This window comes from Vanrija albida (assembly GCF_041260175.1).
Source record: "Vanrija albida strain AlHP1 chromosome Unknown contig_7, whole genome shotgun sequence".
In the NCBI taxonomy this organism is placed as follows: Eukaryota; Fungi; Basidiomycota; class Tremellomycetes; order Trichosporonales; family Trichosporonaceae; genus Vanrija; species Vanrija albida.
In genome coordinates this window covers 118,627-137,748 of record NW_027191426.1, presented here as the reverse complement: position 1 = coordinate 137,748, position 19,122 = coordinate 118,627, and the positions used below count along the sequence as shown (strand labels likewise).

General features: G+C 68.0%; 8 protein-coding genes across 8 annotated transcripts; 2 read left to right on the top strand and 6 right to left on the bottom strand.

Moving 5' to 3' along the window:
- Nucleotides 1-210: 210 nt before the first annotated feature.
- Q8F55_008482 (uncharacterized protein) lies at nt 211-1,996 on the bottom strand (the record flags this gene model as incomplete). Its single annotated transcript, XM_069356878.1, has 4 exons — nt 211-901; nt 938-1,647; nt 1,684-1,860; nt 1,895-1,996. 4 exons carry the CDS (start codon nt 1,994-1,996, stop codon nt 211-213), a joined length of 1,680 nt encoding a protein of 559 aa, XP_069204815.1.
- Nucleotides 1,997-2,226: 230 nt separating this feature from the next.
- Nucleotides 2,227-3,276, top strand: Q8F55_008481 (uncharacterized protein; the record flags this gene model as incomplete). Its single annotated transcript, XM_069356877.1, has 5 exons — nt 2,227-2,370; nt 2,407-2,539; nt 2,572-2,600; nt 2,633-3,034; nt 3,067-3,276. 5 exons carry the CDS (start codon nt 2,227-2,229, stop codon nt 3,274-3,276), a joined length of 918 nt encoding a protein of 305 aa, XP_069204814.1.
- A 243-nt stretch (nt 3,277-3,519) lies between these two features.
- Nucleotides 3,520-4,704, bottom strand: Q8F55_008480 (uncharacterized protein; the record flags this gene model as incomplete). The annotated part of the gene is made up of 3 exons (XM_069356876.1): nt 3,520-4,103; nt 4,139-4,296; nt 4,331-4,704. 3 exons carry the CDS (start codon nt 4,702-4,704, stop codon nt 3,520-3,522), a joined length of 1,116 nt encoding a protein of 371 aa, XP_069204813.1.
- Nucleotides 4,705-5,305: 601 nt separating this feature from the next.
- On the top strand, nt 5,306-6,980 carry Q8F55_008479 (uncharacterized protein; the record flags this gene model as incomplete). Its single annotated transcript, XM_069356875.1, has 2 exons — nt 5,306-6,829; nt 6,864-6,980. The coding sequence occupies 2 exons, from the start codon at nt 5,306-5,308 to the stop codon at nt 6,978-6,980; spliced, it is 1,641 nt and encodes a 546-aa protein (XP_069204812.1).
- A 393-nt stretch (nt 6,981-7,373) lies between these two features.
- On the bottom strand, nt 7,374-9,588 carry NEURL1B (E3 ubiquitin-protein ligase neurl1b; the record flags this gene model as incomplete). The annotated part of the gene is made up of 3 exons (XM_069356874.1): nt 7,374-7,404; nt 7,441-7,507; nt 7,542-9,588. 3 exons carry the CDS (start codon nt 9,586-9,588, stop codon nt 7,374-7,376), a joined length of 2,145 nt encoding a protein of 714 aa, XP_069204811.1.
- A 1,100-nt stretch (nt 9,589-10,688) lies between these two features.
- Q8F55_008477 (uncharacterized protein) lies at nt 10,689-11,384 on the bottom strand (the record flags this gene model as incomplete). Its single annotated transcript, XM_069356873.1, has 3 exons — nt 10,689-11,049; nt 11,153-11,332; nt 11,365-11,384. 3 exons carry the CDS (start codon nt 11,382-11,384, stop codon nt 10,689-10,691), a joined length of 561 nt encoding a protein of 186 aa, XP_069204810.1.
- A 409-nt stretch (nt 11,385-11,793) lies between these two features.
- On the bottom strand, nt 11,794-15,257 carry Q8F55_008476 (uncharacterized protein; the record flags this gene model as incomplete). Its single annotated transcript, XM_069356872.1, has 2 exons — nt 11,794-15,164; nt 15,203-15,257. 2 exons carry the CDS (start codon nt 15,255-15,257, stop codon nt 11,794-11,796), a joined length of 3,426 nt encoding a protein of 1,141 aa, XP_069204809.1.
- A 902-nt stretch (nt 15,258-16,159) lies between these two features.
- Q8F55_008475 (uncharacterized protein) lies at nt 16,160-19,033 on the bottom strand (the record flags this gene model as incomplete). The annotated part of the gene is made up of 1 exon (XM_069356871.1): nt 16,160-19,033. One exon carries the CDS (start codon nt 19,031-19,033, stop codon nt 16,160-16,162), a length of 2,874 nt encoding a protein of 957 aa, XP_069204808.1.
- Between the last annotated feature and the right edge of the window lie 89 nt (nt 19,034-19,122).

Here is a 19,122-nt window from a genome sequence, read left to right as displayed (position 1 = left end):
GAACTCGACTTGCTGACCAACAGCGGTATGCACGGGACGGGGCATGCATGAGGATGCCGTCGTACACAGCGTCTTGCATCGTCGGCGTGGTCGATGCTTGCCGGGCTCCCGCGCGCGGAACAGCCCCGAGCTCGCTCGACCGACGCTCTTGCCCGCCTCTCCACGGCGTTCACTCGGCATCCTCCCTCACCGACCACTATACATACACAACTACAACACACACCGCGTCCAGCACCGCGGATCCCACGCCACCACCGTGTCCGATATCCTCTGCAGGTTGGCCAGCGCCTGCTCGAGGTCCGCGGCGTCGACGCTCGTCGTCTGGAGGTAGGCCGAGCCGCACGAGTTGATGTAGCTCAGCCGGTGGGCCAGCCCCGTGCCCTGTATGTGCAGCGCGCGCACCGTCGCCGTCGCGACCACCTGGGCCGCGTTGTCGAGGATCTCGAGCGGCCAGCGCCGCAACCTGCCCCCATCGAGCTTGGTCACGTCGATGCCGTGCCGGGCCGCCATGTGACAGATGTGTGCCGCGACCCACTGGTGCGCGACGAGGATCTCGATCCAGCGCGACTCGTCGAACAGGCTCAGCGCCGGCCGGATCTCGGCAAACGTCTTGGGGCAGACGGCCGCCGTCGCCCCCTCGAGCTTGTGCGCGTACCGCACAATGTCAGACGGCGAGAGGTGGCAGTCGGTCGCGACGCACTCGTCGCGCGCGCACCGACAGAAATCCGGCGTCACAATGTGGTAGATGTTGGTCAGGACGGCGAGGTGCCAGAGCTCGTCGGTGCGCGGGTCGCCGATCGACACGCGCTCGGGCGACTCGACTAGGTCGGCGATGCTGGGGAGCAGCGGCGCCTGGCCCCAGTACACCACCTCACTGTGGCCTAGGCGGAGTTCACAGACGCTGGGGGTTAGTACGACCCCGGCACACCTCACTTACATATTGCGCACGAGGATGAAGCAGTAGATTGCGATGGTGCGCGTGCGCTCCTCGCCTCCCATGTCGACGTACGTGCTCTTGCGATGCAGCCCCATCGAGCGCGCGAGCTGCGCCGCCTCGGCGATGCGAAAGTGGCCGGCCTCCTCGCCGTAGAGTATCGAGAAGAACAGGGCGAGGCAGTACGTCGTGATGACCTGCTCAAGGGCCGAGTTCTTGCCCAGCGGGCGGGTGTAGTGCCGTGCAATGACCTCGGCCACGACCTTGTCGCGGCGCGCGCGGAAGCGCTCACTCTTGTCGCTGCAGATGACGTCGGAGATGAACGCCATGGTGAGGGCACACAGCGCGAGGAGCATGATGCCGAAGACGCCGCTCGGCTCGCGGAACGGTTCGCCGGAGCGCACCCGCGCGAGGAACCACGCCTTGTCCATGAAGGGGTAGCAGGGGTGGATGTGGGCGAAGTAGGTCGCGACGAGGGCATAGACGTCGTCCTGGGACAGCACGGCAGAGAAGGTCCAGGTTGCCGTCGCGGGGGAGAGGGCGAGGGGTGAGACGGGCCCGAGGGGGAGGGCCGAGGACGAGGATGAGGCGAAGGACGACGACGAGGCGAAGGACGAGGAGGAGGACGGCCCGAGGGGGTACCCTGCGGCCAGGTGCGGCAGACGGAAGGCCTGAAGAGCGGCAAGCATCCCAGGCGAGCTGTGGGGAACGATCTGGCGTCAGTCAACTTCCTCCCGGGGCCACCTCACCGCCGTCTCCGTCGTCTCGGCTTCAGTCTCGGCCTCTGCAGCGGCCTCGGCCGCCTCCTGCTGCCGCTTGAGCCGCTCCACGACCTTGCCCTTGGGCCCGCGCTTCTTGAGCTTGTTGGCGTACGTGCAGCGCAGCTCGGAGCGGACACATAGGCTGCACGGCAGGCCGCGGTCGCACTGGAGTCAGCGAGGCGTGCGGCGGGATACACACCTTCTTCCGGCGCGCCTGGCACTGGTCGCAGGACTGTTTCGGAGGGCGAAGCTGGCGGTTCACCGACGCCTGGCGCGAGCGGGGGCGGGTCGCCGTATCCATGCTACTGGGTGCATGTGGGGATGCGCAGAGTCGTGTGGAGAAGATTGAGATGTGGACAAGTCGAGGATGGATGGCGGGCGAGTCGCGGAAATGACGGCGGGGATACGGCGGGCAAATGGCGGCAACTGGCGCTTATAGCGGAAAAGTGGCAGACGAACGTGCTCGGTGGCGAACGGGCCAGGAGTGATAAAGCTCACGCGACCTGCGCGCTCTCCACGCACCATAGCACAATGGTAGCCCCGCAGTTTGACCTCGACGAGATCCTCGCGTTTGCGGTCGCCCTCGCCCGCGAGGCGGGGGACATGATCCTCAAGGGGCAGGCGAAGCGCTTCGCGACGTCCGCCGTCGCCGCGACCAAGGCGAACGAGGTCGACGTGAGTGCCCCGTCCCGTGTCGCTGGCTGACGCCAGCTCGTCACCGAGGTCGACAAGGCCGTCGAGGCGTTCATCCTCGCGCGAATCACCGCCGCGTACCCGTCCCACCGGTTCGTGGGGGAGGAGACGTACGAAGGAGAGGCGATCACCAACGAGCCGACCTGGATCGGTGCGTGCAGTGCTGGGCTTGGCTGACGGCAGTCGACCCCATCGACGGGACTACCAACTTTGTGAGCTGGCTCCGGGGGTGCCGCTGACCCAGATCCACGGGTACCCGCTCGTGGCCACGTCCATCGGGCTCGCGGTGAACGGGGTCCCGGTCCTGGGCGTAATCTACAACCCCTTCCTGGACCAGATGTACTCGGCCGCGCGAGGCCGCGGGGCGTTCTTGAACGGCACGACCCGCCTCCCCATCAGCGGCAAGCCGCGCGCCCTCGACCTCGCGAGCGCGCTCATCTCCGTCGACATCGGAAACTCGCGCGCCGAGCCCGAGCTCATCTCGCGCTTGGACACGTTCAAGACCCTCTCGGGCCGGCCGGGGGACGGCGGCAAGATGGTCCACTCGCTCCGCAGCGTCGGGTGCACGTCGGTCAACCTCTGCCTCGTGGCGAGCGGGGGGCAGGACATGCACTGGGAGATTGGCGGCTGGCCGTGGGACGTCTGCGTGGGTCCTGCGTAGGGACGAGCTGACGCCAGGCCGGGATGTGCATCATCTCTGAGGCGGGCGGGGTTACTTTTGGCGGGAAGGGCTCGGACCTCAGCGGCGTGGAGGACGCCGCGCTGCTCGTCGGGCGCAGGTTCCTCTTCGTGCGCGCCGTTGCGCTTGTTGAGGGCGAGGACGCGCTCCAGACTCAGCGGAGGCTGGCCAGGGAGTTTTACGACACGACCGAGCACATTGAGCTGTAGTGTACTAGCGATGCAACGTTTCGGATTTGTGACTTGGTCTCCGAGCAGCGTACATATTTGGCTGAAGCAGTTCAGAGGCGAGTTGAGGCTGCAAATGCAGCTGGAGCTACTGGCTCAGTGTGAGTGTGTAGGCGAGTAGCAAGAGGGAAACGGCAATGAGGACGTCCTGTTCTGCTGATGGCAGCCAGACATCTCTCAAGGGATGGCACTAGGAATCCCAATGCATACGTCTATGTAAAAGCCCTACGCCAGCATCCGCGACACATTGCGCCGGCCAATCGCCGCGAGCCGGTCCCCGAGGTCGGTGAACGGGTCAGCCACGACATACGTGAAGCGCAGCGTGTCGAGCAGCGTGTCGAGGTCGGTGCGCGAGTCGACAACTCCGGCCGGCGGCTCACCCAGAACCCCGCCGTGCATCTGGATCCCAGACCACTCGTACAGCATGACCTTGACCTCGGGCCCCGACTTGCGGATGCCGTTGCGGAACGCCGAGTCGTCGTAGCCCATCGCCCACTCTTCGCCGTAGTACTGCCGCGCGACGTCGCCGCCCTTGTACCAGCTTCCGACGCCGAAGCCCTTCCCGAGCACGTAGTCGAGCTCGGGCTGGAAGTCGCCCCCTGGGGTGGGCACATGGATCTCAAACGTGATGAGGTACGGGCACTCGGCCCACGCCTTGACGCTGTCCATCGTGTTGGCGGCCGGCTCCTCGAGGAGCAGCGTGAACGCCATGCCGTCGCCCGCGGCCAGGGCCCTCTGGACCCACTCCTGCGCCTCCCACACCTCGGGGGTCGGGTACAGCTTTCCCTTTGGCACCCAGACGCACCACTCTGGGTGTGAGCGAAAGAGCAGCAGCGCGACTCACCCATCGCCGGCACGCCGGCCTTGTTGGTCGCCTTGGAGATGACGTCATACGCGTAGGGCATGAGCTCGGCCTCCTTGACGTCGAGGTGGACGAGCATCGTGATGCCCTCGTCGCGCATGAAGTCGAGCAGCTCGCCGAGGAGGATCGGGCGCTCGTCGCTGGCGTCAGCGAGCCCTCAGCCCTGGCACCCACGTCACAAAGCCGCTCTCGTCGCGCAGGTGCAGCTTTTCCATCTCGGCCCACGTCGTGTCCTTGACGAGCGGGGACCACCCCTCCCCCGTGAACGGGTTGTACTGCTTCTCGCCGGCCGGCACCGCGACGTCAGAGTTGCGCCCGAGCCCCTGGTCGTGCCACACGACGACCTGCTTGTCGCGCGTGAGCCGGAGGTCGATCTCGATGCCCTCGTAGCCGGCGCGCGCGGCGGCCGCGACCGACGCAAAGCTGTTTTCCGTGCTCCGGCCCAGCGCGCGCGCCCCGCGGTGCGCGTACACCATGACCAGGTCATGCGTCGGGTTGCGCGCCGCGTGGATGATCTTGCGGACGTCGTAGGCGGGGTAGGCGGACATTGCACGTGTTTGCTGGGGCGACGTTGCTGCGTTGCTGGGCCGTCAAGGTGCGGCCACATTTGTTTATGTACAGACAAGGAGTGCACGCATACCCCGCCGGGCTCCTCGTGCGCGTCGGACTCGCCGAGCTGAGTGCAGAGATGCCGGCTGCGTGGCCAGAGTCGTGTAAGCGCCATTTCCCCGCCGTTCCTCCGCCAAATGAACGTGCCAAGTAAATTGTGCGCCAATCGCCCGCCAATCTCCGCCACTCGCTGCACCATGCAGCTCGGATCAGACACCGAGCAAAACAGCCAAAGCAGCCGAGATCTTCAGGCAGCAGCTCAGGTTTTGTGCTCTTCTCCGCCTGGCCATCGCTTGCGCGTGTCAGCAGCTATAATGGCCCCCCCATTCCTCGCCAAGGCCCCGCCATTCTCCACACCACAACCCAGCAGATAGAGCGCGAAATTCCCGACACCACCTCCTCCTCCTCGACGCACGATCATGATCTCGGGACTGGCCGAACGTGTGTGTGTCCCGCTCAGCTCGTGAACGTCGCGCCGAGGATATAAGCAGCTGCCTCGTCACGAGCAAGTCCCAGCAACCACGACACGACAGCGACACAATGGCCAGCACCGCGCCCCACCTCACCGCCGAGGCGCCCGCGTCCCCCGCCTCGCCGCGCGACCTCGACCTCAAGTCCCTCAGCGACCCCGAGGACATCGACACGCCCTCGGCCCCGCCGATCCAGAGCGCGTTCGTCAACCTGACCCGCGGGCAGGCGGTCCGCACGTTCTGGTACGCGACCATGTGCTGCTTCTTCGCCGGCGTCTGCGTCCTCATGGAGGGCTACCAGTCGAGCACGGCCGGCTCGATCGTGAGCAACATCGGCTTCATCGAGCAGTTTGGCACGGCCGACCCGGTGACCGGCAAGAAGGCGCTCGATGCGAGCTACGTCTCGGCCTGGGGCGGGACCGGGAGCGTGTTCGCCATCTTCGGGCACCAGCTCAACTCGTTTATCGCCGACCGGTGGGGCCGCCGCATCGCCTTCCTCCTCGCCGCGCTCACCGCCATCGCCGGTATTTTGACCGAGCAGTTCGTCACCACCATGGCTGGCTGGCTCGGCGGCAAGATGGTCACTGGCCTGGGCTGGGGCATGGGCCAGGTCGTCGCGCTCACCTACATCCCCGAGGTGGCGCCGGTGCAGCTGCGCGGCGCGCTGCTCTGCTGCTACGCGCTCTTCGTGGCCCTTGGCCAGCTCGCGTCGGCCATCGCGCTCCTGGTTGTGAACCGCACGACCCCGCACCACTGGCAGCGGGCCATCTACTCTGGCTACGTGCTCGTCGGCATCTTCCTCCTCCTGCTCCCGTTCATCGGCGAGTCGCCAGTCTTCTACGCCCGGCTCGAGCGGCACGAAGACGCCAAGAAGGCGCTCAAGCGCCTGTACGGCAAGATTGATGGCTACGACATCGAGCACGAGTACGCCGTGATCCGCGCCGAGATCGAGCACGAGCGCTCGCTCAGGCAGAACGAGAACGACTCGGTCTACAAGGAGATCTTTATGGGCACCAACCTGCTCCGCACGCTCCCCAGCTTCTTCGGGCTCATCATGATCCAGTGGAGCGGCGCATCCGTCGTGTTCAGCTACGCGACCTACTTCCTCCAGCAGGTCGGCATCGCCGACCCGTTCCAGGGCAGCTGCATCGTCTTCACCCTCCTCGTGGCGACCCTCTCCGTGTCCTTCTACTGCACCGACCGCTTCGGGCGCCGCACGCTCCTCTTCACCGGCGGCATCGGCTGCTTCATCTGCAACATCATCCTCGGCACGCTCGGCGTCGTCAAGCACACGCCGGCCGTGCTCAACGCCACGCTCGGCGTCATCTGCGTCTGGGTCGTCATCTACGCGTCCTGCCTCGGCGGCGTGTGCTGGGGCCTGTCGAGCGAGATCGCGACGCCCCGCCTCCGCGCGCGCACCACCGCCGTCGTCGTGAATATGAGCACGCTCTTCTCCCTCCTGTTCGGGTACACGGTCCCCCTCATGCTCTCCAACAAGGGCAAGGCGAGCCGCAACTGGGGCGTCAAGACAATGTACCTGTTTGCGTGCCTCGGCGCCATCGGCCTCGTCATCAACTACTTTATGCTGCCCGAGGTGAGTTTGTCCGAAAGGCCCCGCTGACCCCCAGCTCAAGGGCCGCACGTACGCCGAGCTCGACGAGATGTACGAGAAGGGCATCCCGCCTCGCAGGATGAAGGCGTATGTCACCCAGGCCGAGAAGACTGGCGTCAAGAAGCGCATCTAGGGGGGATGTGGGGGAGGTGGCCGAGCCGTCAAAGTTCTGGCTGGGTTTGGTAGAATCGATCTTGGTAAGGGGGGTTATCTTGGTAGAATGCGGGCTCGCCACCTGTGCGAGCTCGGAATGAGAGTGGCTCTGCGTTGGCGACTCGATGTGCTGCGAGGAAGCAAGGATGTCCCGGTCTCCCGTTCGGAGGTAGCCCCACCCCGACCACTGCTTCTGAAGATACAACAATCTGCATAACCCACAAGCTTCTGTACACACACAAGATGTCGTCTGTCGTCGTCTATGCCGTCAACGTAGCCGTAGCCTCTAGCCCCATCTTGAGGATTATAGTCGTCGCGTCGTCGCCGCTGACCCACCCTGGCCAAGCCCATGTCGCCGTCGCCGTCGCCGCGCTCACGTCACGTAGATACGCAGCAGGTCCGACCTGGCGCGTCAGCTCGGCCCCCACGACCACACTCACTGCTGGTTCACTGGCTCGCGGCACATGGGGCAGCGCTTGCCCTGGGCGAGCACCTTTGTCGAGCAGCCTGGGCGTCAGCTCATCCCGGCACCGAAACCCACCTTGGCAGAGGCACAGGTGGCCGCACTTGACAATGGCGTGGGACGCCGTCTCCTCATTACACACGATGCACTCTGGGCCGATGACGCTGGTCCCGCCGCGCCTGGCCGCCGCCTCGAGCTCGTGCACGCGCTTGTGGAGTGTATCGACCTCGCGCCCCCAGATATCGCGGCTGATGTCGGCCTCGCGGCGCAGCTCGGTCTCGCGCGCCAGCTTCTGCTCGGTGCTCACGAATTGCTGCACCATGCCGTCGCGCTCCGTCTCGACGCGCCCGCGCGCCTCCTTCTCGCTCGCCAGCTCGTGCTTGTACCGCGTCTCGCGGGCGATCGCGTTGTCGAGCTCGCCGAGCACGCGCGTCACGGTCTCGGCGTTGGCCATGAGCCGGGACGTCAGCTCGGAGGTTTGCGAGTGCCGCGAGTCGAGCTCGCCGCGGATGCGCGAGAGCTGCTCCTCGAGGTCTGAGACCCTCTGCTTCTCGGCCTTGTGCTTGCCCTGCGACTTGCGCAGGTCGGACACGGCGCGGTCGCGCTGCTCGAGGAGCTCCTGCCGTTCGCGGGTGAGGGATTGCCGCGACTCGCGGTCGACGTTGTTGGCGTCGCGCGCCTCAGCGAGGTTGCGCTCCATGTCGCTGTGCCGCAGCTGCGCCGTCTCGAGATCCCGGATCGCCTGTTGCAGCTCGGTGCGCAGCGTGTCGGTCGAACGCTGCGACGCGCGCATCTGCGCAATGGCCGTGACAATGTCTGGGAGGTCCTCGCCGCGCATCTGGGCCGACAGGAGCGAGTGGAGGGCGTCGCGCTGGCCCGTCGTCACGTCCAGCTCGCGCTCCTTGCTTCGCAGCTTTTCCGTCAGCTCCGCAATGCGAGGGTCCGGGCGGGGCGATGGCGCCTGCGACGTCTGCCGTGCGTGGCTGGAGGTATGCGGCGCCTCCGCTCCGGGAGGCACTGCTGGTGGCTGCGCCTTGGTGTAGGCGACGAGTGGGGGAACAGGGCTGGGGTGGGAAGGTTGGCGGGTCGCGATCGGCGCCGGTGGCTGCTGCTGCTCGGGTGGGGGCGACGCTGCCTTTGTGGGCATGCTGGGGCCAAGTGCGGGAACCTGGCTCGGTGGCGAGGGGAAGTTGTACTCCTGGCGGGCGTCGGACGACGAGGTGGCCGCCGGCGACAGCTGGTACTGCGGCGGAGGGCTCGGCGCCCGCTCCTCGACGTACGGGCTCCCCTTGGTGTACCCACTCGCCTGGGGCTGGCTGGGCGCGGGCGCAGTGGCGTACTCGCCAGAGAACGTGCTCATTGCCGGGTTGGACGTCGGCGCGGGCGACGACGTGCCGACCGACGCCTGTCGCACGGACGCCGTGTCGGACGAAGGCACCTGGCGGACGGCGGACATGTCGAACGACGGCTGCCGGAACGACATGTTGTCGGCCACCTGCTGCCGCGAGGCGAAGGCGTCCGGGAGGGGGAGATCATGCCCGTGCTGTGGTGGTGGTCTCGTCTCGGACGCGGGCGACGCCGCGCCGCCGCTCTGGAAGCGCCGCTGGGGCTCGGCCATGCTGTCTCTCCTGCTACGGATGCTAGCGCGGTCGTCTGTACGCCGGCTGTCTGTCCGCTCGAGCTTGTGGCCACCGACCTTGTTGCGAATGCATATGGCGCAATCGTCCTTGAACCACGCCTTTGTGCCCGTCTTGTCCTTGCGGAACATCTTTGGCTGGTGCGCATCGTGGTAAAGGAGGTCGTAGGCCTCCTGGAAGTTGCCGTTGGCGGCGCGCAGGTTGAACGCTGCATCCGACTTGACAAACCCCATGGCGACGAGGCGCTCGAGCGGCGTCTGCCGGAACTGGGACGGCGTGTCGGACGTGTTGGTGATGAGGCTGCTGTTTGTGCGGATGGGCTTGATGGGCGGCGAGAGGGTGCTGTCGGGGCCGCCGTTGGGGAAGGGGGTGATGAAGACGGGCGGCATGGGCTGCTCTTCGGCGACGCTGTTCTGCCGCTTGCCTCTGAGCGAGGAGAAGAGGCCGCCGCCGCCCGCTGGGGTAGGAGGCACCCCTGGTGCGGCCATGGGAGTGTGTTGAGGTGTGGATAATGGACGAGTAGTGGCCAATGCAGAAACTGTAAGTAGGTGTGGGTGGGCTTGAGCGTGAGCGTGCGCTGGAGCTCGCACGCACAGAGGTGAGGTGAGTGACTGGGTTGGGCGGGCCGTGAGGAGCGAGACGCCAACGGACGGCCGAGAGCGGTCACATGAGTCTGGAGGGGGAGGGAGGGGGAGGCATGCCAGTGTCAGTGTCAGTGCCGGCCCCGGCTTGGGCGGTCAGTATAGAGTTGCGCCAAGCCAAGCCGCGGCGAGGCAGGGAGTGCGGCAGCGGCAGCAGCCGTAAGGAACGGCCAGCAAGAGTGGGCTGTGGTGGGTGGGGAGGGGGAGGGAGGGCAGGAGGGCGGATGGCCCGGGTTTGGGGGAATACCGGGGGGATTACCGGGTCGCCGCGGGGACGAGGGCTGGGAGTTGAGTATATGCGGTGCTGCGCTCGACTCACCAATCGCGACTAGACGATAAGCACGGAGAGCGTCAGCCAAGCATTAGAAGTGAGTATTCAATGCCCGCGCCGAGACAGTCGGGCGAGGTGAGCAACGGCGTGACGAGAGGTTGCGCAATGCAGCACCGGCGTCGATCCTGCTCGACTCGGACGCACTCTTCGTCGATCCAGCTCGTCGCTGTGCCGTCGGGGCGGTCGATCCGCAGCGGGGATGCACACGGAGTTGAGCGGCGGGGCAGTGGCATGGTCGGAGAGCGCCGAGACACCACCAGCACGACATCGACGTGCAAGCACCACAAGCTGGCCATGCATGCTCACGAACGAGCCATGCACGCCCACGCATCCCCGACTCGCCCGGAGCAGAGGCGCATCCGTCAAGACGGACTTCGACTTAGAGCGGAGCAGGCACCCCGCCGAGCCCGCTGCAGTGCAGTGCGGCAGTGCAGGCTGGCTGGCTCCACCGCCACCGCCGGCCAGCCCAGCCAAGTATGCATAAGTATCCGCCGTCAACCTCGTCATCCCCGTCATCCTCGCCCTATCTCATCGGACCGGCGGCGAGTCCCGGGTCTAGGTGCGGCGCTCAGCCCGGCCGGAGCATGGCTGCTACTGCTGGGCACTGTACATCAGGCTACGACGGCACGACACACACGTCGCCGGTACAAACTGCCGCCGCGGCTGGCGCCTTGCCCTCCTCGGCCGTCTTCCTAGCCGCCTCCTTGGCCTTGTACTCCGCGATCAGCACCTTGATCTTCTCAAACTCGGCGGCGTGCGCGGCGGCCCTGGCCTCGGCGGGCTGGTACTTGTCCCCCTCCTTGCTGCGGAGGTACGCCTCCCACGCGTCCGGGCTGTCGACGTACGCGTCGAGCTCGGGGCCGAACGGCTCCTCGTAGGTCGTGTGCAGCGCCGGCTCGCCGTCCACGACGCGGTAGATGGCCGGCACGCCGGGCAGGCGCCAGGCGTCGAACACCCAGTTGGCGTCGGTTGTGATGCTGGGCACGGCGTCAGCCGTCCGTCATCGGGGAAGGGGGGAGTCGGGTGGAGGAGGTGGGGAGGTGGAATGGGGAGGGGGGAAGAGGAGGCGACGCCACTCACTCCTCTGGCCCGTACCGCACAATCAAACCATACGGCTCCCCCGCGAAGACGCGCTCAATGTCCGGCTCAGCCTTGACACAGTACCCGCACCACGGCTTGCCGTCCGCGCCCGGCTTGGAGCTGAAGACGACGAAGAGGGGGCTCGGGCCGGCCGCGATGTCGGCGCGGAGGGTCTCGACGCTGCTGTCAGTGGCGCTCCGGCGCGTACTCACGTAGACTCGATGAGGGGCATGGTGTGGTGGGGGGAGGTGGGCTCACGTCTGGTGGCGAGGTGGGGCTCACGAGCGACGAGCTACTTAAACCCCGCGGCCTCGTGCTCGCCATCGCGGACTAGACGATTGGGCTGCATTAGCTGCACTAGTCCGAGGCACAGGAACTGATCTACGCCGCTACGCCGCGACCCCGCGGACATCACGAGCGGAGGGTGGGGTACCGCGTGGTGCCACTATCCGCCGCTGGCCCGCTCCGCGAATAGCACTCCCTGTCCCGAGGTTAGAATGGCGCCAGTGCTACGTGCTAGACAGCTGCATGCGTCTATGTAGCGGGAGATGCATGTATGCGGAGTCGCGCTGGCGCTGCTTGCAGCACCATGCGCACGCCACGCGGCTGGTTGAACAGCCGATGCTCTCAGTCAACCCAGTCTAGGCACGCCCGACACGGCGGCGCGCGGCAACCCAGCCCCAGCCCTTGGCCACCACAGCCAGCAGCAACACAGGCAGCACGCTGACGAGCTCGCCCAGCCCAGCGTACTGCGGCGGGATGCGAAAGTCAACCGCGGCGCCCGACGCCAGCACGATAGCCGCGGTGAAGTACACGCCGCACCACGCGATCGCGGCGAGCGCCACCACGCGGCCGATGTGCGCGACGCCGCGCGCGGCCGCGAGCATGCGCCTGATGTCAGTGCCGAGGAGGACGACGTCGGACGCGAGCACGGCCGCGTCCGTGCCGCTGCCCATGCCGATCCCGACGTCGGCGAGGGAGAGGGCGATCGAGTCGTTGACGCCGTCGCCTACGAACGCGACGGGGCCCGAGGTCTGCAGCGCGGCGATCGCGTCCGCCTTGCCCTCGGGGCTGAGGCCGCCGTGCGCATCGCCGCCGTCGAGGCCGATCCGCGCGGCGAAGGCGGCGACGGCCGCCTGGTGGTCGCCCGAAAGGACGGAGACGGCGACGTTGGCGGCGCTCAGCTCAGCCACGAGCTCGGACGCGCCGCCGCGCGCCTTGTCCGCCAGCCCGTAGGCCGCGACCACGTGCCCGCCGACCGTGACGACGAACACGGTGAGCCCGGCGTCGAGGTAGCCCTTGACGGTCGGGTGCGACGCCGTGCCGGTGAACACGGCGCTGCCCCCGAGCACGGGGTAGTCGTAGAAGGCGCCGGCGACGCCGCCGCCGGGAACGACAGTGTACTCGATCGCGAGGCCGGGGTCGGCCCGGTCGACAAAGTCGGCGCCCGGGGTGGCGTTGGAGGCGAGGTACTGGTTGACTGCGACGGAGACGGGGTGCCTGCTCGCGGCGGTCATGGAGGACACGAGCTCGGCGGCGAGCGCGTCGCCCGTGTACGCTTGCACGACGGAGAGCGTGCCGAGCGACAGCGTGCCTGTCTTGTCGAAGGCGATGCGGCGGATCGTGCTGAGGGACAGGAGCGCGTCCGAGCTGCGGAAGACGACGCCGTCCCTGACACTCATGGCCATGCACGTCGCCGAGATGGTCGGCACGGCGAGGGTCAGCGCGCACGGGCACGAGACGGCCATGATGGCGATGGCGTAGGTGACGGCGTCGATGACGCTGCGGCCCCAGGGGTGGCGGCGGACGTAGTGGCCCACAAAAACCCAGGTGAGGAAGGAGATGACGGCCGCCGCAGAGGCGAGGGGGAGTAGCCACGCCGCCATGCGGTCCGCAAAGTCGCCGAAGCGGCTCGCCGAGCTCTGCGCGTCCATCACCGCTTGGATGACACTCGCGAGCGAGTTCTCGCCGACGAGGCGCGCGACGGCCACGTCGACGCTGCCTTCAATCAGCGTCGTGCCGGCGTGCACGGCCTGCCCGTGCCCGCGGAGGACGGGCACCGACTCGCCCGTGATGGCGCTCTCGTCGATGTCGGCCTGCCCGGCGAAGATGACGCCGTCGGTCGGGACGACGGCGGGCGCGCTGACGCGGATCACGTCGTTGTAGAACAGCAGGCGGACGTCGACGGTGTCCACACCGTCGGGGGTCACGACGTCGGCCGTCGTCGGCTGCAGCTTTGCGAGCGAGGAGATCGCGCCCAGCGCCGCCTTGCGCGTCGACGCTTGGATCGTGCGCCCGAGGTAGATGAGGGACACGAGCAGGCCGAGCGTCTCGAAGAACGGCTCGGCGATCGGGTGCCCGGCCGCCTGGAACCCGAAGGCCACGACCGAGAAGGCGTACGTCGTGAGCGTGCTCACGCTCGTCAGCACGCCGAGGTCCGCGCGGCGGAGGTACCACAGCGTGCGGAGGGACCCCGCGTAGATGGGGTATCCGGCGGCCAGGACGCCCGTGGCGAGCGCGAATTCCGCGGCGCGGTGCGCCAGCGAGCCCTTGTCGCGTATCGGCGCCCAGACGAGGACCAGGATCGGGATGGTGAGGAGCACGCAGAGGGCTGTACGCGCCGCGAGGGCCCGCACGTCGGCGTTGATCCGCGCCTCCTGCCGCGAGAGCGAGGGCGGGGCCAGCACCGCGCCGTAGTCCTCGAGCCGGGAGAGCACCTCGCGCGGCGGCACGCCGCCCTCGGCGAACACGAAATCGACCTCGCCCCCGGCCTTGTGCGGGCGCACATCCGCCGTCTCGTAGGCCGCGAGCACGGAGGCCGGCGGGAGAGCCTCAAAGCGGAGCGGCACGACCGTGCCACCACCCTTTGCGGACCCGTAGACCACGCGGATGGGGAACCCAGTGGCGCGGGTGACGAAGCGCCCGATGACTTCGGGCTCAGCGGCGCTCACCTCGCGCTCGGCCTCGACCAGCGCGCGCACATAGTCCATGCGCGTGATCTTGGTGCCAGGCAGAGCGTCGAACACGCGGCGCACCTTGCTCAGGCAGTCGGGGCAGTCCATGCCGCCGACTTCGAGGGCGAAGGCCTCGGTCTGGGCGCCGGCCGCGATCTCGACCTTGGGGGAGGGGAGGGCCGCCGCGGCGAGCAGCGCCTCGACCTCGTCCTCGTCGCAGCAGGGCGCGGCGGCGCACGCGTCGAGCGCGGGGCAGCAGTAGTTGGCAAAGGCGATACAGCAGCGCCGCGCCGCCGACTGTACCTGAGCGGCGGCCTCGAGCAGGGAGCGCGCGACCTGCGCGCTCGGCTGCCGCATCATCGTCTGCACGCAGCACCCGCACATCGTGCGGTCGGACCGCCGCTTCTTGCGCGTGCTGCAGTCGGCGACGCGGCAGGGTGTGTGCTTGTGGGTCTTGATCGGGTCGGGCGAGGCGCGGCGCGGCCGGCGGCGGCGGCACGAGGACGCGGACGGGCGCTCGCGCAGCGGGTCGTCGATCGTGTCCGCTTCCGAGTCGCTGTCGGAGGTGGCGCCGCAGGACTTGGGCGGGGTGGGCACGGCGGGCTTGGTGCACTTGCCCGACTCGTCGCAGCTGTCGTCCTTGACGTCGGTCTTGGTGACGACTGGAAGCGTGCACTTGCCAGTCGCGTCGCAGCAGTCGTCCACCTTCGTGACGGCATCGACCTGAGCATCCTTGGTACAGTTGCCAGAGTCGTCGCAGCAATCGTCCTCGTCAGAGGTCTCCTCCTCCTTGTCGTCGCCGCAGTCGTCGCAGCAGGTGCCGGCCTCGGAGGCGGCGTCGGCAGACTTGGTGCAAGCGCCAGCCTCGTCGCAGCAGCTGTCCTTGTCCGAGGCATCCTTGTCGTCGCAGCACAAGTCACCGCAGTCGTCCTTGGGCGTGTCCTTGGGCAGAGTCACCTCAGCGGGCCCGCAGCAGCTATCCTTCTTGTTGGCAGCGCACGAGTCGCCCGCCTTGGTGCCCTTGTTCGCACCGCACCCGCCGCCGGGAGGCGAGGTCGCTAATCTTATCAGATATGCCCCCAGCAACCGCACATACCGCAGCAGGCGTCCTCCTTCTTGCCCGCAGTGGAGCCGCAACACTCGTCCACCATGGTCTCGCAGTCGCTCTCAATTTCTTCCGGGGACGCGGCGCACGTGTGGTCTAGGCAGTGTGCGTCGGTCGGGTTCTCGCCTGGGAGGACGTGGTCGTGGGGGTGGGGATGGGGATGGGGGTGGGGGTGGGGGTGCGCGTGGTCGTGGCCGTGCTCGTGCTCGTGGTGACCGTGTGGGTCGCCGTGGTGGTTGTGGTGGTGGTGATGTCCTTGGCCGTCTTTGTGCTCGCCGTGCTCGCTGTCGCCGTGTCGATGAGCAGCATGTTCAGTCGCCGCCGCCGCGTGCTCGTTTGGCGTCATTGTCGCGTGGCCGGTGGCAGGCTGGGTGGCGACTTTGGACGAGGACCCGAACGGTCACGGCTCGTCCTACTTAAGTAGTCGCGCGCGTCCGGCGACTTTGGTACCTTCCACTCGCTCATTCTACCTCTCCCTGCCCTCTCTCGGCCCATGCGCGCTCCCCTTTCATTTCCAAAGCATGCCCGACTGACCCACCTGACCACTCACATCTCATCACGCCTACACCGCCAATATCGCGCACGCTTCGGCCGGTACCGTGGAGTTGGGCCGATGTCCGCTCGCTCCGACGCGTGGCCCAAACCCCGGCCCGAGCGTCTTTTTTCCACCCTTTTCGCCGCCCAGCCGTCGTCTCGTCGGAGGCCAGGGCGCGCCGGAAGGGAGCGCGGCGGCGCCTGAGGATGTCCCGCGCTCGGAGCGAGGTGTATCTTGGGCCCGTAGCGCCGGAGTGAGCTCGCCGAGCCAGCGCCATTCCTCGCTACGTCGTCTCGGCGAGTGCTCGTCGGCCGAACGCCAGCCCGCGACACATACACTGAATACATCGACTACGTCCTACCGTGAACACTTGAGGTCTTCCCGCACCACACGCCACCTCCCCCGCCCCCCGCCTACTCGACCATATCCCACATGGCGTACAGCTGCGGATGCTGCAAGGAGGTCCGGGTAATGTCCGCGGTCACGTTTGCCCACATCGTTGTGCTGTTCTCGACCATCTTTGCGCCATGCGCCTGCGTCGCGTTGTCATACCAGCCGAGGCTGCTGTTCCCGTGCTTGGTGGCGGACCACGGGTCGCCCCCTGCGAGCTTCATGATCGAGCCGGACAGCTGCGTCGTCATGGCCGACATGCCGTTGATGATCTGGATCGTGTTCTCCGTCTCGATCCGCATGATGGTGGTGGCGTAGATGCCCTCGCGGTGCGCTGCAAAGTCGGTAAACGCCTTGAGGTCGCCCTTGTTCCAGAGGTCGCGCATGCGCTTCGACGTGAGACAGCAGATCCGCTCGTTGTCGCCCACGTCGACGAGCTGGAAGCCGGCCGTCCTCCCGAGCGGCGTGTCGCGACCAAACGTGACCCAACACTGGCCACACACGTTGGCCATGGGCCCGACGCTCCACCACTTGCCCTTGCGCCGCGTGCGGCCGGGACACAGCTCCTCGTTCGAGACCTCGCGCGCAAAGCCGTCGAACCACGCCCACGAGCCACGGTCTAGCATCTCGAGCACGCGGATGCGGTACCACAGCGCGCGCGGCTGCTCGGGACACATGTCACAGGACGAGTTGCGCGGCTGCACGACGAAGCGGCCGCCGAGGCCGAGCGCGGCAAACCAGCCGGTGTAGCACGCGCCGCAGACGTCAAAGTTGGCCGGTGCCCCAGCAAGCGTGTGGAACGTTGGGTGCTCGCCGCGCGCCTTCTTCTCATTGTCGGTCGCGTACGCGCGCGCCGCGTCCCAGAACGTCGCGAAATCACCCGTCGTGCTGGTCGCCATACCGAGCGCGAGCCTCAGCGGCGTCTTCTCCAAATCGCACGCCCACTGCGTGGCCACAGCGTCGGGGGGGACCTGCTGCGGGACAAACTCGCCCTCGAACCGTCCGTTGGCGACGTGCATGATCAAGCACGTCTCGCAGATGAGCAGCCCGTCAATCGACCGGCGCGGGGTGTACCAGCGCGTCGAGCCAGCCGGCACAGGCTTGCCCTCGCACTTGTCGAGCGCGAGCAGGCGCTTGACGGCGCCGACGAACCCAGCCCAGTCGTCGTCGTCGGCAAACTTGCACATGGCACGCATGGACGGGATGAAGCACATGTCGCACGTCCACCCGCCCTGCACCTCGGCACAGACAAACCGGTCACGCCACTGCGTCGCGCCCATCTCGTCCTCCATGCAGGCCTCGCACACGGCCCAGTCGGGCAGCTCGGGCGTGGTGTACGCGCGGCCACCGGTGCGTACGGTGGTGCCAGAGCAGTCGGGCAGCGTGGCGCGCAGCGCGACGTGCGCCGCGATCGCCGCAGCGTCGCCAGAGGGCAGGAGGACCTGCTGCAGTCGCGTCGTGTTGAACACACAGCTCCCGCCCGCCCTGCGCGTGGCGACGAACGCCGCGACCAGAGGCTTGCCGGCCACGTGCTGCAGGTGACAGCGGGTACACAGCACCGCGTCGGGCGCAGAGGGGAGGTGCCACCACGTCGTCTCGGGCTCGACCTCGCGCAGCGCCGGGCAGTAGGGGAGAACGGCGGGCGGCGACCCGGCGTCCGCCACCGGGCCGGGGCAGCCCGCCGGCGGGGAGACGAGGCTCGGGCGCCCGGAGCGGGTGTGGGTTGGGGCTCGGTGGGCGGCGTGGGGAGCGGCGTGGGGAGCGGCGTGGGGAGCGGCGTGGGGAGCGGCAGGAGGCCCAGGGGCTGGCGTGGGGATGTAGGAGGGTGCTGGGGCCGGTGCTGGCGTGTAAGCCGCGGGCGGCGGGGCCGAATGGGCGGGGTAGGGCGCTGGCGGTGGTGCTGCTGCTGCTGGTGCCGCGGCGTACGGCGCAGGGGCGGCGCCGGCTGCTGGAGGTGGTGAGGTCGCGTAGGGAGCCGATGTGGCCGCTCTGTGGGGCGATGGAGACGCGGTGTACGATACCGGTGCTGCCACGTACGGCGCCGGTGTTGCGGTGTACGGCCGCCCAGGCGGCAACGGAGGCGAGGCAGCAGCGCGAGCCGCGACGGGCGGGGGACTGGCGCTGAACTGCTGGGCGGTGGGTGGGGCCACGAACTGCGGTGCTGGTGCGTATGCGCTCTGGGCCGGTGCTTGTGCTGGCGGCGACGCCGTGAACTGAGCCGGAGGCGCCGCGGCGAACTGCTGCGCCGGTGAGGGGGTCGCGAGCTGCTGAGCCGGGGCCGGGGGGTACGCCGCAGGCTGTGGCGGGACTTGTGCTGCCGACGACACGAACTGCTGCTGCGCGGGGGGCGCCGCGCCGAACTGCGCCTGCGGGGCCGGTGACGCGGCAGCGAACTGCTGAGGCGGGGCCGTGAACTGTTGAGCGGGCGGCGAGGCCGCGAACGGCTGCACCGGGGCGACGTACTGCGCCGGCGGGCTCACCGCGGGCGCATACGCCACAGGTGTACCACTCCCCAGCTGAGCGTAGCCCGCCGGCGGGGTCGCGGTGAACTGCGACGCGGGGGGAGCGTACGCCGACTGGGGCTGCTGCCACTGCTGTTGCTGCGCGGGCGCCGGGGGCTGCAGCGCGGCGTGGTGCCGCGGCGGGGGCGGGGGCGGCGGGCGCACAAGCGCCTGCTGGTGTGCCGCGGCGCGGGCCTGCGCGGCGTGGTGCCGCGGTGGGGGGGACACGGTCAGCGCCGAGAGCTGGGTCGCCAGCGCGTCCTCTGGGCGCGGGGGAGGGGCTGGGCCGAGCGGGTATGGCGCGGGGGTGTAGGCCTCGGCTGGAGGGTGGCCGTAGTGCTGGGGGTGCTGCTGAGCGTACTGCTGCCCGTAGTGCTGCTCGTAGTCGTAGCTCATTGTCCTGGCGATGAGATGGAGAGGACGACGGTTCGCGTCGCAGATATCGATATTGAGTTGACCGCGGGCATGTCTTGGCATCGGCGGGC